At 37.8% G+C, this 19,816-nt stretch overlaps 1 protein-coding gene across 1 annotated transcript in view; it reads right to left on the reverse strand.

Annotated features, from left to right (window-relative positions):
• The window catches only part of LOC108670545 (zinc finger and BTB domain-containing protein 41-like), a 47,026-nt gene extending 28,690 nt beyond the window's left edge, over positions 1 to 18,336 (reverse strand). The window contains exons 1-4 of the mRNA XM_047884166.1: positions 18,313 to 18,336; positions 17,727 to 17,848; positions 3,486 to 3,620; positions 2,005 to 2,662 (exon numbers count right to left, since the gene is read on the reverse strand). Of these exons, the coding sequence (XP_047740122.1) occupies positions 2,005 to 2,662; positions 3,486 to 3,560 (733 nt within the window). The 5' untranslated portion in view covers positions 3,561 to 3,620; positions 17,727 to 17,848; positions 18,313 to 18,336. The remainder of the gene's footprint in view (positions 1 to 2,004; positions 2,663 to 3,485; positions 3,621 to 17,726; positions 17,849 to 18,312) is intronic.
• Between the last annotated feature and the right edge of the window lie 1,480 nt (positions 18,337 to 19,816).

Here is a 19,816-nt window from a genome sequence, read left to right on the forward strand (position 1 = left end):
ACCAAGAGCACAACAAAATGCTGACATCAGCAAAAGATATGAAATTAAATCAAACAAATTGATTGCCAGTCTTGCAAGGTTACTGAACTACTAGTACAGGCAATCTATTTTACAACTATACCAGAGTGTATTCTGCTAAAAGGAAATCATCAGTAAAGAAAGTAACCGTCAGTCAGGAAGCCAGGGTGTAACTGCAACACAGTTACCTCCAGGAGCATGACTGCCACTTTTACAACAACGGCTTCCAGTCCCTCATGCAGCCTCTACAAAAAATGGTTGCTGAGATTCCATTGAAAAAGCAGTTAGACCCAAACAAGCATGAGCCTTTAGCGTTCTCTTTCATATCCACGCCATCCAAAGAGACTGCCACTTTCAAGGGACATTGAACAGCTACGCCCCTCTTCCTTGGTGGCAGTGGGTGCTTTGGATTAGGTGCTCTACACAGCTTGGTCCTGTTGGCTCAGAAGATCAAATGTTCTGCACTTGATTCCTGTGTCAAGCTTCCTACATTCACATGCATCCTCACACCTGGGTGACTGAAGCAGTTTCTTATGGCCACTGGAGAGCAGATGCTGTTCAAACATGCATTTTCAACACATATCATCACACTTAGAGTACAAATAAATGGGTCTTTTTCTGTTGTATGTCTGAGTAGAAAATTCTTTTTCAAGTTCCATTTTGGGGTGTAAGCATAATCATTCAGAGCATTGTACAGGTTTTTCTGTTGAATGCTTTCAGAACAGTCAATCTATTTTACAACTATACATGAGTGTATTCTGCTAAAAGGTAATCGTCAGTAAAGAAAGTAACCGTCAGTCAGGAAGCCAGGGTGTAACTGCAACACAGATACCTCCAGGAGCATGACTGCCACTTTTACAACAACAATGGCTTCCAGCCTCTACAAAAAATGGTTGCTAATATTCCATTGAAAAAGCAGTTAGACCCAAACAAGGATGAGCCTTTATCATTCTCTTTTATATCCACGCCATCCAAAGAGACTGCCACCTTCAAGGGACATTGATCAGCTATGCCCCTCTTCCTTGGTGGCAGTGGGTGCTTTGGGTTAGGTGCTCTATACAGCTTGGTCCTGTTGTCTCAGAAGATCAAATGTTCTGCACTTGATTCCTGTGTCAAGCTTCCTACATTCACATGCATCCTCGTACTTGGGTCACTGAAGCAGTTTCAGAAGGCCACTGGAGAGCAGATGCTGTTCAAACATGCATTTTCGACACATATCATCACACTTAGAGTACAAATAAATGGGTCTTTTTCTGTTGAATGTCTGAGTAGAAAATTCTTTTTCAAGTTCCATTTTGGGGTGTAAGCATAATCATTCAGAGCATTGTACAGGTTTTTCTGTTGAATGCTCTCAGAAAAAATGTTCATTAAAGTCCCATTTTGTGGGGCAAGCACAATCACACTAAGAGAACTGAATAGGTTTTTCTGTTGAATGTTTGTTAAGAACATGATTTTTCAAGGTTTCTTTAATAGCACAAGCATAATCACACTCAGTGCACTGAAAAGGTTTTTCTGTTGAATGTTTGGAAAGAAAATGTCTTTTTAAGCTTTGTTTTAAGGTGCAAGCATAATCACACTTAGAACACTGAAAAGGTTTTTCTGTTGAATGTTTGAAAAGCAAATGACTTTTCAAGTTCCCTTTTGTGGCACAAGCATAATCACATTCTGAGCACTGAAAAGGTTTTTCTGTTGAATGTTTGGAAAGAAAATGAGTTTCCAAGTGCAGTTTCGTTGTGCAAGCATAATCACACTCGGAGCACTGAAAAGGTTTTTCTGTTGAATGTTTGTGAAGAAAATGAATTTTCAAGTTTGATTTTGTGATGCAAGCATAATCACACTTGGAGCACTGAAAAGGTTTTTCTGTTGAATGTTTGCGGAGGAAATGTTTTTTCAAGTTTTCTCTTATGGCGCAAACATAATCACACTCGGCACACTGAAAAGGTTTTTCTGTTGAATGTTTGCAAAGAAAATGTCTTTTCAAGTCACATTTTTTGGTGCAAGCATAATCACACTCAGTGCACTGAAAAGGTTTTTCTGTTGAATGTTTGGAAAGATTTCTTTTCAAGTTATTCTTCGAAGTGAAAGCATTATCACACATGGAGCACTGAAAAGGTTTTTCTGTTGAATGTTTGGAAAGATTTCTTTTCAAGTTATTCTTCGAAGTGAAAGCATTATCACGAATGGAGCACTGAAAAGGTTTTTCTGTTGAATGTTTGGAAAGGAAATGAATTTTCAAGCTCCATTTTGAGGTGCAAGCGTAATCACACTCGGAGCAAAACTTCTTCATTGATGAACGTTTAGAAAGGCAATGCTTGTGCAAGATTTCTTTGCAACAATCAGCATATTTACTTTGAGAGCATTTCTGTGCATTTCTCTGAGGATGATGTAGGAGAATATGTTGTTTGAGATCAGCTTCAGTAGCACATGAATGCAAACAGAACTGGCATTGGTGTTTACTTCTGCATAAATTTTTCAAATCAATATGCTCTTGCATTGATTTTCTTGTGGTACCCAATTGTTCACAGTCTCGGGACTTGAATGATTTTTCTATGAGTTGCTTGGAGCAGGACGCCCCAGAGACGCCAGCACCGCCAGCACCACCAGCGGCATATCCTGATGCTTGTGCTGACCCACCTTTGCCAAACTAATGATAAAAATGCAGAGTAAACAATCTCTCTTATAAATAAGAGCCACAGTAAATAGTTGACTTTCAAGTTTGATCCTCAGTAAAATACTAAAAATGTTGCAAAAGTCTGTTCTGGTTCATGCAAAGATTCCTCAGCACTAATAGTTGATCAGAGCAAATAGGTGAGTTAATATTTCCTGATCTGAACTTAGGGCATAGATTTTTGCTTGGCAAATTTAAACACAAATAAAAATTCAATTCAAGTTTGTACTCTTGTAAAATTAGATACATTAATTTCACAATTTTTCATTATTCATTTTTGAATTGAAACCTGTGTTCTCAACCACCAAATCGACAATCACCCTCACAGCACCACACACAGCCGTGTACATAACTCCTTCTCATTGAACACAACCCAAAATTCTTGGCCTAAACTTTGATGTCGTGCTTATTTTCACTGCCCAACACAAGACCACAACAACAAAATCCTCAAAAAGCAAAACGTGATGAAAGTCCTCTTGGAAACATAATATGGACAAGACTAGGAAACTTTACTACAATCCTACAAAACCATCTGTCGTCCAATAATTGATAACGCCAGTCAGAACTTGATGCCCATTCCTCCAACCTTACACAACTACAAATGGCTCAAAATGCTGCACTTTTTGTACAATAACTATTTGCAACAACACAACAGCTATCAACATCTCCACTCTGATTGTCAAATGTTTACTATACAAGAACATGCTGGCCTTCTCAGGTCAGTGTTGGAATCAAGAAAATCTTTCCAAATATTGTTTTGTGGTGTAATTTGGGGAAAGCAAACATTGTGAAAATTTACCTGATTTGACAACAGAGCAGAAATGTTCCAAGAGGAGTTTGGGAGGTTGTCATGAGCCTCGACTTGAGCTTCCATCTTGCACAGCTCACAAGAGGAGAGTGCAGGTGCAGGGCTGAGATGTACAGTTGAACAAGCCTGAGGGGATGTGGAGAATAATGTTGATGTGGCTGGCAGTGATGTGTGCATTATACAAGGAAAGATATAGTGTGTGACTCATGTGACTATCTGGGAGAAGTCGAGGACAATATTGATGTCGCTGGCATTTTTAAAAAAGGATATAATATAGCACTACTCATATAATTCTCCTAATTTCTCAACAGCTTCACAAATTAATGGCTATAATCTGCTATTACTGGCTGTAAAATGACTTTTCTTATCAATGCCTCACAATGCAAATATTCCATATGCCAGCTTTCATATTAAAATGGAAATACAAACACAATTGGAAATTTAGGACGAAAGTGCACACTTTCAATGAGGTTATGTTGGACCAAATTGGCATTCATAAATGGGTTACAAACTTTTATATTTGCATGGCTTGAGTTAAGAACGTAATCAATTGACATGAATGTTCTCCTGTACTATTCTTTATAATTCTCTGCTCTATACTTATTTATTTGTTAACAAGCAAGAAAGAAGACACCTATGAGAAAAAAAGCAGATTTGCATTCAGAGAAGCAAATTTAAAAAGAGTGAGTAATTAAGAATCAAAATTTCCTTAACTGCTTACCAATTATTGAATCAGGATGAGGGTGCTTCATACCAAGTTATACTTGCATAATATTTTCAGACTCAATACTAGGTTAAGTTTAATGTCCTGATCCATAAATTGAAGATTTGATTATGGGAATAGCACTCTGCAAATTTTTTTCATGAAATTCCCTGCAGGAATTTTATATGTTTGCTTAACATTAATTTGCACATAAACTCCACCTGCCTCATTTCCATATAAGAATGGTTCCTCTTTGATGGATACTTCTTCAGTTTCATCCTCAGGTTCCTCCTTCATGTAGATACCAGGAACTTTGAGGACTGATGGAGGATGAACCATGGATACATCTTCAGTTTCATCCTCAGGTTCCTCCTTAATGTAGATAGCAGGAACTTTGAGGACTGGTGGAGGATCAACCTTTTCTAAGGCTGGGAAATATGTACATTAGTGCACTGGTACCACAGGGCTATGGAGCGAGATATCTTATAATAAATATAATGCTTGCTAAATAAATGAGTCATGTGAGCTTTAGTTAAAAATTAATACCACTCTGATGAGTGAGACTCATGAGGTGGCATATTCCCACACAATGTTATCACATATTGTGCTAAAACTTATAAGAAATTAATATGACTGAGAATTAAATATGATAATTTGACATAGCCTCAGTCACTCCCCTGTTTAATATAACAATTGATCAAAAATCATGGTGACAAATAAAATTTTTTAGAAATAATTTCGTTTGTAATTCCCTGATCTACTTTAAATTTTTTCCATTAGCTATGTATGATAATGCTGGTATCCATGATACTTTACTATTCTACTAATAGTTCTTAATTCACGCAGAAAAAAAAGTCTCTACTTTGCTACTATTTATTAGTGAGGCACAGGGAATCTGGCTTACCTTCAGAGTTTACTTTGCTGCCACCAGGAGATGCTTGAGTGAGGCTCTGCTCAGGGATGTTTGTGTTTTTTTTATTAACTCCAAACTAATTTTCTGCATTTATCTGTGTTCTAGATTTATCGAACTGACGATGGAGCTGGTCTCCGAAACGTTTTCAAAAGAGATATGCTAAATTTTTGTGGTGTTTTCTTCGCTTTTAAATTTCTAGTTCATAATTCCTGCAGAAAAAAAAGTCTCTACTTTGCTACTATTTATTAGAGCGGCACAGGGAATCTGGCTTACCTTCAGAGTTTACTTTGCTGCCCCCAGGAGATGCTTGAGTGAGGCTCTGCTCAGGACATCTGCCACTCCTGACTGCAGCATCGGAGAGTTGGTGCTGCACAACACTGCATTCTTTGGTAATGGATGCCATCACCAAATGTGATGCTAGTTATAAATCACTGAGGTTGAGGTTGTTTAATCTTTATTGTTGACTGCAATGGCAGTAACACTGGAAGGATACAGGGAATTGTAAAGTGCAATCAAGGCTCAAAAGTAGGCTTTCATTTTAACATATGCAATAAAATTCATTTGTCCCAATTTACTTAAACACACAATTGCTTGCTAGATGCATCAGCAATCTTTGATGCAGATAACTTGGCTACAATTGATGATGGTATTTATAAAAAAATAGAAAATCTCGAAATAATTGTGATAGTACAAATTCTTGTTGATTTACATGAACACATATCAGGAGCATTGTTTGCATAAAGGAAGAGGAGCTGCAGTCGCAGAAAGTGTCTCAGGTTAGAGTCCCAAGCAGGACAGGTTCTTTGAGTAAGCTCAGCTCATGGCCAACTCAAGCATTCATCCAATTATTTTTAATAAACGAGTACCGGGCTTGTACAGGGAGTTGCGTAATGTAATAAAATGGTTCTGGTGGATCAGCAATCTATTGATGGCAATAGAAATACCATACTGAAACTTATCTATCAGAAATCAGGCATACAATCATGCACTAACTTTCAAAGTTGCCATTACCACGAAGGTCATTAGTCACCCACATAAAAAATAGCCTAGAAGTAACTATGCAACAAAAAAAAGTGACTGCATATGTAATTAAATATGATAGGACTTGCTTTTTCATGCATGCATCTGAAATTTGTCACTTAATCCATAGTTTTACCAACCACAATAAAGTACTACTTGATGTTCACAGTTTATATGGATCTATTGAAGGTGAGTTAAACTCACCTTCAGTATATGGACACATAGAAGTGCTAAGGTAAGATGTGTACAATGGGATGGGCTATCAGGCGGTTGCCCGCCATAAAAAAATAATAATTGGAAAGTGAATTTCCAAATTCCAAGGTTTTTTTTTCTAGACCATGGAGGAGGGCTTAGTTGGGTTCAGAACCGGCAGGAGGTATCAAGCAAGTATCATGCCAACAGCTGACTTGAACCAAATTTGCTCCACATGTCTTAGTTTGCTTAATGGCCTATCAAGGGGAAATTGAATGAAAAAATGCAATACAAGGAAATTTCTACAAATGGTTGGTGGGAGGAAGATAGGTCCTGGTTTGAGTGCCAAATGTTACAGAAGCTCACATGATAATGGGGCTGGAGACTTAGTGTGACTGAGGTTGTTTGCTGCATGAGGGTTTTCAATACAATGGTTTGACTGATGGTCCCCTCCTCCCCTAAAACCATCCAAAACCACTGCTTAGTTTAATCTGTTGTGTTTTTACATTTTCATTTATTAATTAAAGTAAGGGACAATTAAGCAAAATCATTTCAATTGCCGAGCTCTAATCAGAATAGTAAAAGGATACGTATAAAGTTATTATGTAAATGTATGATGGTAAGTCAAAGTTTACACCACATCAATAATTGATTCGTCTCATTGATTCTCGTTAAAATGGCTATAAATTCCGGAAAATTTTAAGCTACCTATTTTAACTGGGATGTCTCGTCTTGTCTCGGTATCATCCCGGAATTCCTACTGAAGGCTGAAAATTGTCCCAGTTTTTATTGTGAACCAGAACAGAGGTTCACAACTTGTCTTGTCTTGGATAAAAAAAATACCAAACGCAGGAGTCTAGTGAGTTCAACTCACCTTCAGTATATGGACAAATAGAAGTGCTAGGGTAAGATGTGTACAATGGAATGCACTGTCAGGCGGTTACCCAACATAAAAAAATCATAATGGGAGAGTGAATTTCCCAAGTTTTTTCTAAACTATAGAGGATGGCTTAGTTGGGTTCAGTACAGACAGGAGGTATCAAGCAAGTATCATGCCAACAGCTGACTTGAACCAAATTCGCTCCACATGTCTTAGTTTACTTAATGACCTACTAAGGGGAAATTGAAGGAAAAATGCAATACAAGGAAGTTTCTACAAATGGTTGGTGGGAGAAAGATAGGTCCCGGTTTGAGCGCCAAATGTTACAGAAGCTCACATGATAAAGTCACATTATAATGAGGCCGTCAACTTAGTGTGACTGAGGTTGTTTGCTGCATGAGGGTTTTCAAAACAATGCTTTGTCTGATGGTCCCCTCCTGTCCTAAAACCATCCAAAACCACTGCTTAGTTTAATCTGTTGTGTTTTTACATTTTCATTTAATAATTGAATCAAGAAACAATTACAGTGTAAGGTTTTGTCATGCATCAGGCAAGACCTATGCATGAGAGTCAACTTTTAAATTTTAGTTACTCTTCCTTTTAATGATTTGCCATCTTTTGCCAAAGTGGAAAATCACACATCAATTAGAAATATGATTATCCTAAAGAGTGCAAGTACTGACTAAAAATCTGGACCCAGACCAAGGGACTAAAATCCAGGCCCAGATGGGTCCTCCTACCACAATCTAGAAAAAAGGTATACATTGTAAATTATTTGAAACCTAAAAAAACGTAAAATTTTGAATAACAAATTTTAAATTTTTTTATCCCATTAGCACATCAGGACTTCAGAATAGGGCATTTCCAATCAAACTTATCAATAGAGAATTATCTGAAATGTCCAGAAAACATGAAATATATCATCTGAATTTATGTAAATTTCAAGTCAGGTCCAGCGGACCCCAGACCAGTCAAACGGTCCAAGAGATCATTTGACCGTATTTAGGTTGCAGATAAGTATATTTTAAATAAAACTATTCAATCGAATGTGGACCAGCATTCTTTTGTGCTTCTCAGATGAGATTTTTCTCAGTAAATTTACATGAAAAATTTCACATTTTCTCAAGATTTCAGATTATATGTAGCTTTATGTTTTTTGTGATCGTGGTACAAAAGACTAGTCCAGGCCCAGGTTTTAGTTGCTTGGTAGAGCCCAGCAGGCCGGTCTGGCTTACTGATGGTCTCCACCTCCACTACAACCTTCGTACACCAGCTTTCTATTCAACCTTTTACCGTGTTTTTATTCATAAATAATCAAAAACAATTGCGACAAGAAAAAACATCAAGTCCACGCAGGGTAGACTTAAAGCCACAGGACAACCGCAAGGATGACCGTTGGGCATGAGAGCTTGTGTAGTTTTGGAACTCTTGGCATGGAGGTCAGACCACTTATTTTTGCTTTTGAAAAGTCAGTGGACGCAATGGCTGAGCGTGACAGCAAGCAAAAGAAAAGCAACACAAAATGTGCTGTAGGAAAATTCTGAGAATGACTCTTACGATTTGTTGCAGCTAACAGACACCATCTTCCTGATATTGTTTTCAAAACCTAAGTATTTTAAATGGTATGTTATGCTAATCTTGAGGAAAATAAACTTTCTTCTATATGTACCTCCATTACTCTTTTATTTAGCCTCAAAACTGCTCTATCAGTTCTGCCCCACCCTGTATAAGCTAGCTAACACATTCAAATTGTATATTGTAATCAATATATAACAAATAGTCACATAGAGTAAGACTACTTATAGCCTTAGAAGAATTAGAGTAGCTGCTAGCTATGTACAATGTACCTATGTATTGCAACACTTGATGCCTCTGTACCAAAAACATTCAATTTATTAGAATCTAATACACATTAAAGGCAACAAGTTTATATAGCAATTTGTCATTCACAGTACATTTGTACTAAACCATGAATAACAATACCTAAAAATAAATTAAAGACTGACACTCAATATATTTAAATATATGAAAAAATAAAAAAAAATTATAAAAAATTGAAAAAATCAAAAAATCGAAAAAATAAAAAAATCATAATTTTTTATAAAAAATCAAGTGATTTAATCGCATGATTTAATCACATGATTTAATCATTTTGATTTAATCAATGCCAACCCTGGTATATGGACACATAAAAGTGCTAGGGTAAGATGTGTACAATGGGATGCACTGTCAGGCGGTTGCCCGACATAAAAAATTATAATTGGAGAGTGAATTTCCAAAGTTTTTTTCTAAACCATGGAGGATGGCTTAGTTGGGTTAAGTACAGGCAGGAGGTATCAAGCAAGTATCATGCCAACAGCTGACTTGAACCAAATTTGCTCCACATGTCTTAGTTTGCTTAATGACCTACTAAGGGGAAATTGAAGGAAAAAATGCAATACAGGTAGGAAGTTTCTACAAATGGTTCATGGGAGAAAGATTGGTCCTGGTTTGAGTGCCAAGTGTTATGGAAGCTCGCATAATAATGTCGCATTATAATGAGGCTGGCAACTTAGTGTGCTGAGGTTGTTTGCTGCATGAGGGTTTTCAAAACAATGGTTTGACTGATGGTCCCCTCCTCCCCTAAGACAATCCAAAAAGCGCTTAGTTTAATCAGTTATGTTTTTACATTTTCATTTATTAATTAAGGGGACCGGCCAGGTGAAAAATGCAAAATTTTGGCTTTTCCATTTTCTTGGCTCATTCATAGCTGCTGAAAAGGCGCATCTAACACAACAAACCGCATGCATGTGCGTGCTCTAGTATTTGTGTAAAGCAATTTTAAAAATATATAAAATGAACATTTTTAAACAATACGTATAAAGATTTCTTTGAAACAAATCTGTATATACATATATCCTTACTCTGATTAATTTCAAAGAGTTACCATTTGTTTGAAAGATACAACAAGACACGTTCAACAAAGCTGCTACCATGGATGTACATGCAATAATTTCTGCGTGATGCAGTTTTTAACTTCTATAAATGACCATTTTCTAACAATATTTACAAATTTTATTTTAAAATGCTATTTGTGGATCATTATTTGAGTTAATTGCAAAGTGTTTACACTTGTTTGAAATCTACAAACGATGTGGGTTCAAGAAAGCAAATATCACAAATGTACATGCAATAATTATTGAGTAATGCAGTTTTGAACTTATATAAAATGAATATTTTACAATATATAAATATAATAAAGTCTCCTTTATAGCTTATTATTCGCATTAAACTCAACAAGAATAAGTCTGAAGATGCGTGCTGGTAACCTAAATGCAAATAATTGGCAATGGAAAGCTTGAGCTACAATATCAAGAATTTTTGGGCATATTTTTTTCAATAAATTTTACTTTATTTGGCTCCCCAGAACAATTTAAATATCCAAAACAACACGTATTAAAAACTTTATAACTCCTACAGTATTCAAGCTACAGTAATAAATGACATATCATTTGATTTGTAAAAACCATACCTAGCTACTCTAGGAACCCCTTTTTAGATTTGTGCATGGTTTGACTTATATGTGGAGGGAGGCGGGGGGGGGTTAGGGAGGGAAGATTGTGCAAAAATGGAAAAACACACATAAAAAAAGAAACGATGGGGAAAATTGAAAATCGGGACTCTAGAGCCGCTTTATAATTTTGTTAAGAATCAAATGAAATGTCTCTCAATGTTGTAGCTTGAAAATCGTACAAGGAGATAGATTTCTTTAGTACACCCTTTTTGCCATTTTCTATTAATTTTACATTTTCTATCATTTTTTGAAAAATTCATATGAGTAAATTATTTCATATTTTACCATTTACTTATGTATGTGAAATTTCTGAAAGATTGGTTGATGAATGTAGAAGTTTTTCAGGGACCCGGCCGGTCCCCTTAAAGTAAGGGACAATTACCTATGTAAGGTTTTGTCATACATCAGGCAAGACCCAATGCATGGGAGCCAACAATTAAATTTCAGTTACTCTTCCTTTTAATGATTTGCCATCTTTTTGACAAAGTGGAAAATCACATCAATTAAAAACATGATTAGCCTAAAGATTGCAGGTACTGACAAAAACCAAACACAGACCAAGGGACTAAAACCAAGACCCAGATGGGTCCCCCTACCACGATCTAGAAAAAAATTACATCTCGGACAAATTTATGGCCTGACTCCAAAAATAGAATAAATTATATGCGGCCGCAGGACTCCAAACATAGAAAAAAACCTAGCCCCTCAACGAAAACCTTGCAGGTTAGGTCCAGTTAGGAACAGGTTCCATTAAAAACACAAAAAACCTAGAAAACCCAAAAAAACACTAAGAAAACATTTCCGGCCGCGAGACCGGCCGCGGGTCCGGCCGTAAATTTGTCCGAGACCTAAAAAATGTTATATTGTAAATTTTCTGAAACCTTAAAAAAACTTTATACTTGGAATAACAATTTTTAAATTTTTTTATCCCATTAGCACATTAGGACTTTAGAATAGTGCATTTTCGATCAAACTTATCAATAGAGAATTGTTTGAAATGTCCAGTAAACATGAATTATGTAAACTGAATTTATGTATATTTTCTTTAAAAAATTCCACGTCAGGTCTGGCAAACCCCAGACCAGTCAAATGGTACAAGATCCCTGTATTTGGGTTGCAGAAAAGTATAATTTTAGATCAAACTATTCAATAGAATGTGGACCAGCATCCTTTTGTGCTTCTCAGACAAGATTTTTCTAAGTAAATTTACATGCAAAATTTCAAACTTTCTCAAGATTTCAAATGATATGTAGCCTTACATTTTTTGTGATCCTGGTACAATAGACCAGTCCAGGCCCAGGTTTTAGATGCTGGGTTGGGCCCAGCAGGCCAGTCTGGCTTACTGATGGTCTCCACCTCCCCTACAACCTTTGGACGCCTTCTAGCTTTCTATTAAACCTCTTACTGTATTTCTATTCATAAATATCAAAAACAATCGCAACAAGAAAAAACATATAAAGTACAGGGGAAAAATACAAGAAAAAGAGATGCATGCAAAACCAAGGTATGGGGTTCACCTTAACCTTGAATCACTCATATATCAGTTTGCTAACTTTAACCCAGTCAGAAAGGCTAAAGGTAATCAAACCTAATGAACCTAAGGAGTGCACTTAATCCACTACCATTACAGGAATACATGGTTAGGTCCACGAATCATTTCTAAGCTGCGAACTAACAATTACTACTCTGAGATGTACTCCCACAATAACTGATGACATGCATTTGCACCTCAGGAAAGGGGGTTTGCAAGGACCCCTAGTAGGTATTACCTACTTCCTTGCAGAGCAATTAAAAGAGAGCTTCCTACATCCATGCAAACTCACCATCATATCCTTGTGTTGATGAGAATCCCTTACTAGCAAACCAGTGAGGCAGCACAAATCAATCTAAATTATTTTTTTGTTTCCATCGGTTTCCCTAAATTTACTAAACACTATAATTGTTGCTATATAGGTTAATTATTTAAATTCAATGCCATTCTTGAGCAGATCTGTTGTAATTTTTCACTCATGAGGATCAAAGACATCCAGTCAAACCTTAAAATGTTTGATGAATTTTTCTAAATTTCTGCAATTTCCATAAAGTTAAGTTATTTAATCTCATTAGATCACCTAATTTGTGCTTCCCAACTTCTTGGTGCAACATATGAAATAATTTATAAGTTATAAGAAATGTAGAATCTATATCATGTGTGAAAAGTAAACTCCAACAAATAATCTGTTAATTAATATCAAATTTTTTATGTCCAAGCAAATTGTAGAGATAACTGACCATAAGCTGTGTTCACAGACACTCCTTGTGCCTTAATATCTTTGTATTAATTTCCATTCATTGAATAATATAACCAGCATGTTACTTGCATACAACACTCTTTTTGATGACATTAGCAACAGAATTCTCAAGATTTGATGTGATGGAATCCAGGATGGATCTACTGCGACGATGGTTTAGGCACTGCTGCCACTCCGACAGAGGCTATCGGAATCCTGTCGACCGCTAGAAGGTTGTTGGCACGCTACAGGATCTGGCTGCACAAGATCGTGTCGAATTCTCCGGAAGTGTCCGCCGCCTTTCCTGTCAGCGAAAGGGCAACGTCGCAAGACGTGGAATTCACCACGAGTCCCACTCACCGCACGCTAGGTGTGAGCTGGAATACTACCAGCGACTGCTTCGTTATCAAGATCGACCGTATACAAAGCGCGGCATTCTCTCGGTCGTTAATTCTATATACGATCCGATCGGCTTTGTCAGCCCAGTCACTATGGGGGGCCGACTGATCCTTCGCCGAATCTCGTCTGAGTCAGACGAGCTCCCAGACTCCAGGCGTCTTGCCTGGGACGACCCTCTCCCAGAGGAGCAGCGTCGCATCTGGACCCGCTGGCTAGCTAGTCTCGACGATCTCATGGCCTATGGGAGCCGCAGATGGCGGAGAGTTCAAGCTCTCGCGAACTACTTCTGGAGCTCCTGGCACAAGATTTATCTTCACGAACTACAGCTGCGGAAGAAGTGGCAATGCGCCGTGAAAGGTCTCCAGTCTGGGGATATCGTTCTGATTAGAGAAAAACGTTGCAGGAGGTCTTCATGGCCTATCGGAATTGTTGAAGAAACTCAACGCAGTCACGATGGCGTGGTGAGATCCGTCACAGTGCGCCTCACTCAGGGCCCGAACGTCAAGGGGGCTCCTCGACATTGGACACGTCCGTCTTCTGAGCTCGTTTTCCTTCAACGCCCTGCCTGTCCTCCCGCTACCTAATTTTCATGTCTGCAGGATTTTCTTCTGTTGTTATGTAGCTCCAGTGCTGAGCAGAGTAGCATTTCAGTAGCATGTTGACTCTCCTAGTGATGTAAATCGAAAAATTCTTGGTTTCGTTGGTGACGTAGCCAATGACGATCTTGCTGTCGGTGTATAAATACATGTCCTGGTCGTCAATGTTCAGCTCCGTGGTAAGTTGTTTTACCGCGATGGAAACGTCCATTGCGGCACAGAGCTCAAGCCGAGGAATATTTAATGCAGTGCGAGGGGCAACCTTGGAGCTCGCACACACGAAGGCGACGTGCACTTCGTTCGAATCGTTGCACGATCGCAAGTACACCACGAAGCCAATTGCATCCTTCGAAGCGTCGGAGAAGGCGTGCAGTTCGCGCTTCTTTACTTCGCCGAATTCAGGGGGGCAGTAACCGCGAGGTACTGCGAACCCAGAGGATGCGATCAGGTTCATTTTCCAGTTTTTCCAAGATTCCAGGTGATCTGGTGGCAATGGATTGTCCCAGTCGTTCGAAGGAGGTTGCTCGATGCATGGTTTCGTCGAGATGATGGCGCGTTGGATTAGTCGTCCTGTAAGAACAATTGGACTTTCAAATCCCAGTGGGTCAAAAATCGAGTTGATGGTCGATAACACACCTCTCTTGGTGAAGGGGTGAAGGGTGATTATTTACCGGTTAACTTTACGGAATCAAGGGCGATAGACACTAGAGATGTTTACTCGATGAACGCAGCTGACTCTCTCCAGTTTGCTAGCTTCAACCTAGTCAGAAAGGCTTAATATAATCAATCCTAATGAACCTAAGGAGTGCCCTTAATTCAGTACCATTACAAGAATACACGGATAGGTCCACAAGTCATTTCTATGCTGTGAACCAACAATTACTACTCTGAGTTATACTCCCACATTAACTGCTGACATGTGTTTGCACCTCAGGAAAGGGGGTTTGCAAGGACCCCTAGTAGGTATTACCTACTTCCTTGCAGAGCAATTAAAAGAGAGCTTCCCACATCTATGCAAACTCACCATCATATCCTTGTGTTGCTGAGAATCTGTTATTAACAAACCAGAGAGGCAGCACTAATCAATCTAAATTATTTTGTTGGTTACATTGGTTTCCCTAAATTTGAGGAGGAAGATAGGGGTTTGATCCACTGTGTTCACTATAGTTAATGCTATATAGGTTAATTATTTAAATTCAATGCCATTCTCCAGCAGATCTGTTGTAATTTTTCACTCATGAGGATCAAAGACATTCAGTCAAACATTAAAAACTTTTATGAATCGTTCTAAATTTCTTAAATTTCCATAAATTTAAGTTATTTAATCTCATTAGATCACCTATGTTGTGCTTCCCAAATTCTTGAGGCAACATATGGAATAATTTATTAGTTATAAGAAATGCAGGATCTATATTACGAGTGAAAAGTAAACTCCAACAAATAATCTGTTAATTTATATCAAGTTTTTTATGTCCAAGTAAACTGTAGATATAACTGACCATAAGCCATGTTCACAGACACTCCTTGTGCCTGAATATCTATGTGTCAATTTCCATTCATTAAATAGTACAACCACAGTTATTTGCATACAACACTCTTTTTGATGACATTAGCAACAGAACTCACAAGATTTGATGTGATGGAATCCAGGATGGCAATTTTCTCTTACTTTGAAGAATGTCTGGGCCAAGCAATGTTTGATTTAGCTGATACATACTCCGCATCAAGCTCCTCAATAGTCTGGGTCATGCTCCTACACTGTCAAGCTGCTGCGTACGCCAGGTTAAGTTGCTACATCCACTGGGTTAAGTTTCTGCGTACACTGTATTAAGCTGCTAACACACAGGGTTAAGCTGTTGCAAAAACAAGATTTGAACAGTCAAATACAATCAAGAAACAAAGACCCTGTTTTAGCAACGGGTTAATGCAGTCATCCAGACAGCAACAAATGTATTGGTTGTGAGCACAGAAGGACTACTGCTTGGCTACAAGGGTTGGATACAATCTCATTCCTGACCATCTGTTGGCTGAGATCGATTGTGCTGCCCAGTTTAAGGGGTAGTATTACAGCCGCCATAGAAACAGGGAATATTTTGCTTCAACTACAAGATAATGAAATAAAGGAATAAGTCCTAAAGCAGTGAAATTTGAAAAGCAGAGAAATAAAACAAAAAAAAATATAACTCAGTACTCAATGCAGTGAGTGACAGAGCGCATTTTCTTGTTGACACAAACGTGAAGTCACGGACAGACGGACGGATGGACATGATGAGCACAATAGGGCATTTTTTCCATAAATGAGAAAATGCACTAAAAATATAGAAGTAGAATCACTTATCTAATACTTGCATCATTACGTCAGGGCTAGTTTAGCATCACCTAATGATATTCAGTAAAATCTGCCATCAAGAGCATAAAAAATGCTGACATCAGCATAAGATATAAAATTAAATTAAACAAATTGATTGCCAGTCTTGCAAGGTTACTGAACTACTAGTACTGTCAATCTATTTTACAACTATACCAGAGTGTCAGCTGAATGGAAATAGTCAGTAAAGAAAGTAACCGTCAGTCAGGAAGCCAGGGTGTAACTGCAACACAGTTACCTCCAGGAGCATGACTGCCACTTTTACAACAACGGCTTCCAGTCCCTCATGCAGCCTCTACAAAAAATGGTTGCTGAGATTCCATTGAAGAAGCAGTTAGACCCAAACAAGCATGAGCCTTTAGCGTTCTCTTTTATATCCACGCCATCCAAAGAGACTGCCACTTTCAAGGGACATTGAACAGCTACGCCCCTCTTCCTTGGTGGCAGTGGGTGCTTTGGGTTAGGTGCTCTACACAGCTTGGTCCTGTTGGCTCAGAAGATCAAATGTTCTGCACTTGATTCCTGTGTCAAGCTTCCTACATTCACATGCATCCTCACACCTGGGTGACTGAAGCAGTTTCTTATGGCCACTGGAGAGCCTGTCTCTTATACACATCTAGATGTGTATAAGAGACAGGGTAAACAGTTACCGGANAATATTGTTAACAATTAGATAAGAAGTAATTCATCTGGCCGCATTCTGGCGCAAATCTGATGGTTCTGGAAATGGTGGGAAAGCTTTAGTCGTGGCCCCTAAAGTAAAGGTAGATATTTTCCATGCTTGCTGTCAGACAAGATGATGATGGCTTAACATCATTACTCATTAATCTTAAAGACTTAATCATGGCAGAAAAACAAGTAATTTGTTCTAAAATATATTATTTTTGAGTTGGATGCTGAATTTTATTGATAGAGTGAGTGTTTTTAATGCTGTTATGATGACATTTATGATGGCAATATTCACGCAGATATCCTGGTGGTGAAGATGTTTAGGATTGTGATATAGTGTATATGATAATATGGTAGGCTATTAGCTACCTACATGATATCCTATTAGGCTTAGGCCTTAGAGGCTATAATGTTTGAGGTTTCCGAAGTCATTAGATCCTGTCTCTTATACACATCTAGATGTGTATAAGAGACAGGAATGAGGATGCTTCATACCAAGTTATATGTGCATAATATTTCAGACTGAAAACTAGGTTAAGATTTATGTCCTGCAGCCCAACTTGAAGATTTGATTATGGAAATAGCACTCTGCAATTTTTTCTCTTGAAATTCTGTGCAGTCATTTCAAATGCTTTGCTAAACATCAATTTGCACATCAGCTCTACCTACCTCATTTCCATATAAGAATGGTTCCTCTTTGATGGATACTTCTTCAGTTTCATCCTCAGGTTCCTCCTTAATGTAGATAGTAGGAACTTTGAGGACTGGTGGAGGATCAACCTTTTCTAAGGCTGGAAAATATATACATTGATGCACTGATACCACAGGGCTATGGAGCGAGATATCTTATAATAAATATAATGCTTGTTAAATAAATGAGTCATGTGAGCTTTAGTTAAAAATTAATACCACTCTGATGAGTGAGACTCATGAGGTGGCATATTCCCACACATTGTTATCACATATTGTGCTAAAACTTATAAGAAATTAATATGACTGAGAATTAAAAGATAATTTGACATAGTTCCTCCCGTGTTTAATAACAATTGATCAAAAATCATGGTGACAAATGAGATTTTTTAGAAATTATTTCGTTTATAATTCCCTGATCTACTTTAAATTTTTTCATTAGCTATGTATGATAATGCTGGCATCCATGATACTTTACTATTCTACTAATAGGCCATAATTCACTCAGAAAAAAAGTCTCTACTTTGCTACTATCTATTAGTGAGGCACATGGAATCTGGCTTACCTTCAGACTTTACTTTGCCGCCACCAGGAGACGCTTGCGTGAGGCTCTGCTCAGGACATCTGTCACTCCTGACTGCAGCACCGGAGAGTTGGTGCAACACAACACGGTATTTCTTGGTAATGGGCGCCATCATCAAATGTGATGCTAGTTATAAATCACTGAGGTTGAGGTTGTTTTTAATCTTTAGTGTTGACTGCAATGGTGGTAACACTGGAGGGATACAGGGAATTGTAAAGTGCAATCAAGGCTCATGAATAGGCTTCAATTTTAACATATGCAACAAAACTCATTTGTCCCAAGTTACTCAAGAGGAGTGTCTGGCCAAAATTTTATCTCGGCTATTTACAGACGGATCACTTTGAAATTTGGTACACGTGTGTAAAACTAAAAAATAGACAGCTTTTATTCGTGTAAATTTTTCGAAAAAATGAAAGAAAACATAGAATTCTTAGAAAATGGCCAAAAAAGGGGGGTACTGTAGAAATCTATCTCCTCCTACAATTTTGAAGCTACAACATTGAGACACATATCATTTGGTGCGTAAATACCATATCGTAGCTTTTTATCATAGCTTTTTTGAAATTCAAATTTTTGTGGGTGGGGGAGCATTTTTTGTAAAATTTTCAAACATTTTTTGATTTCCCTCAATTTCCCCCTCTTTTTTCAATATCAGGGTTGGTGATTTTTTTTTTACTTTTTTTTTTTGATGAAAAATAAAGGATTTTTTTATTTTTTTCATTATTTATTTTTATTTATTTGATTTTTCTGATTTTTTTCAGCTTTTTGTCTTTTTGAAAGGTTATTTTTTATGTTGCAATCAGCCTACTAACAATAGCATTATATGGATCATAATGGATAGCTAAAAGGGGCACTTATTGCCTTCAATAATGGCCAACAGGCCAAGATGGTGTTTTACCACTTAGGGATTTTTGGGTAAACAATTATTGATAAGTCTATTCATTAGCTTTGTAAAGTCTATATGGAGCAAGGTAATGAGCTAAATATTGACCATTCAACTGGCTTCAATATACAAAAACTCTCCAGGAATGCAGATCTTCTAAACATTAAAGAGACACATAACAGTTAGGTAGCTGATAGCACAGTGCACAGCACTATCAATAGATCTACTAGTTTCATGTCCTATAAATCTACCAGACTCTACCCTCTATACACACCGACTAGTAGTGACTGAGTGACTGACTGCACTGTTCCAATTTAATTCAGACCAATAAACCAATACTAAACATAAACTGAATGATAACCAAACAAACCTCAAACGACCAAACAACACCGACTAGTAGTGTCGCGTCGCGCGAGTTGAACTATTGGAGTTTAGGGTTCACAGCGCTCTGCCTTCTCTCAGAACCATCCGCCGAGCTCTACTTCCGCCCGCTAGCGTGCAGCATGCGGCGTCTCATTTAGTGGTGACGAACTCCTGCATTAGCATAAGATGTGTAGCTAATTCATTGCCTAGAAATCCAGTTCATTCATTGTCCATATCAAG

This window comes from Hyalella azteca, unplaced genomic scaffold (assembly GCF_000764305.2).
Source record: "Hyalella azteca isolate HAZT.00-mixed unplaced genomic scaffold, Hazt_2.0.2 contig14778, whole genome shotgun sequence".
Classification (NCBI taxonomy): domain Eukaryota; kingdom Metazoa; phylum Arthropoda; class Malacostraca; order Amphipoda; family Hyalellidae; genus Hyalella; species Hyalella azteca.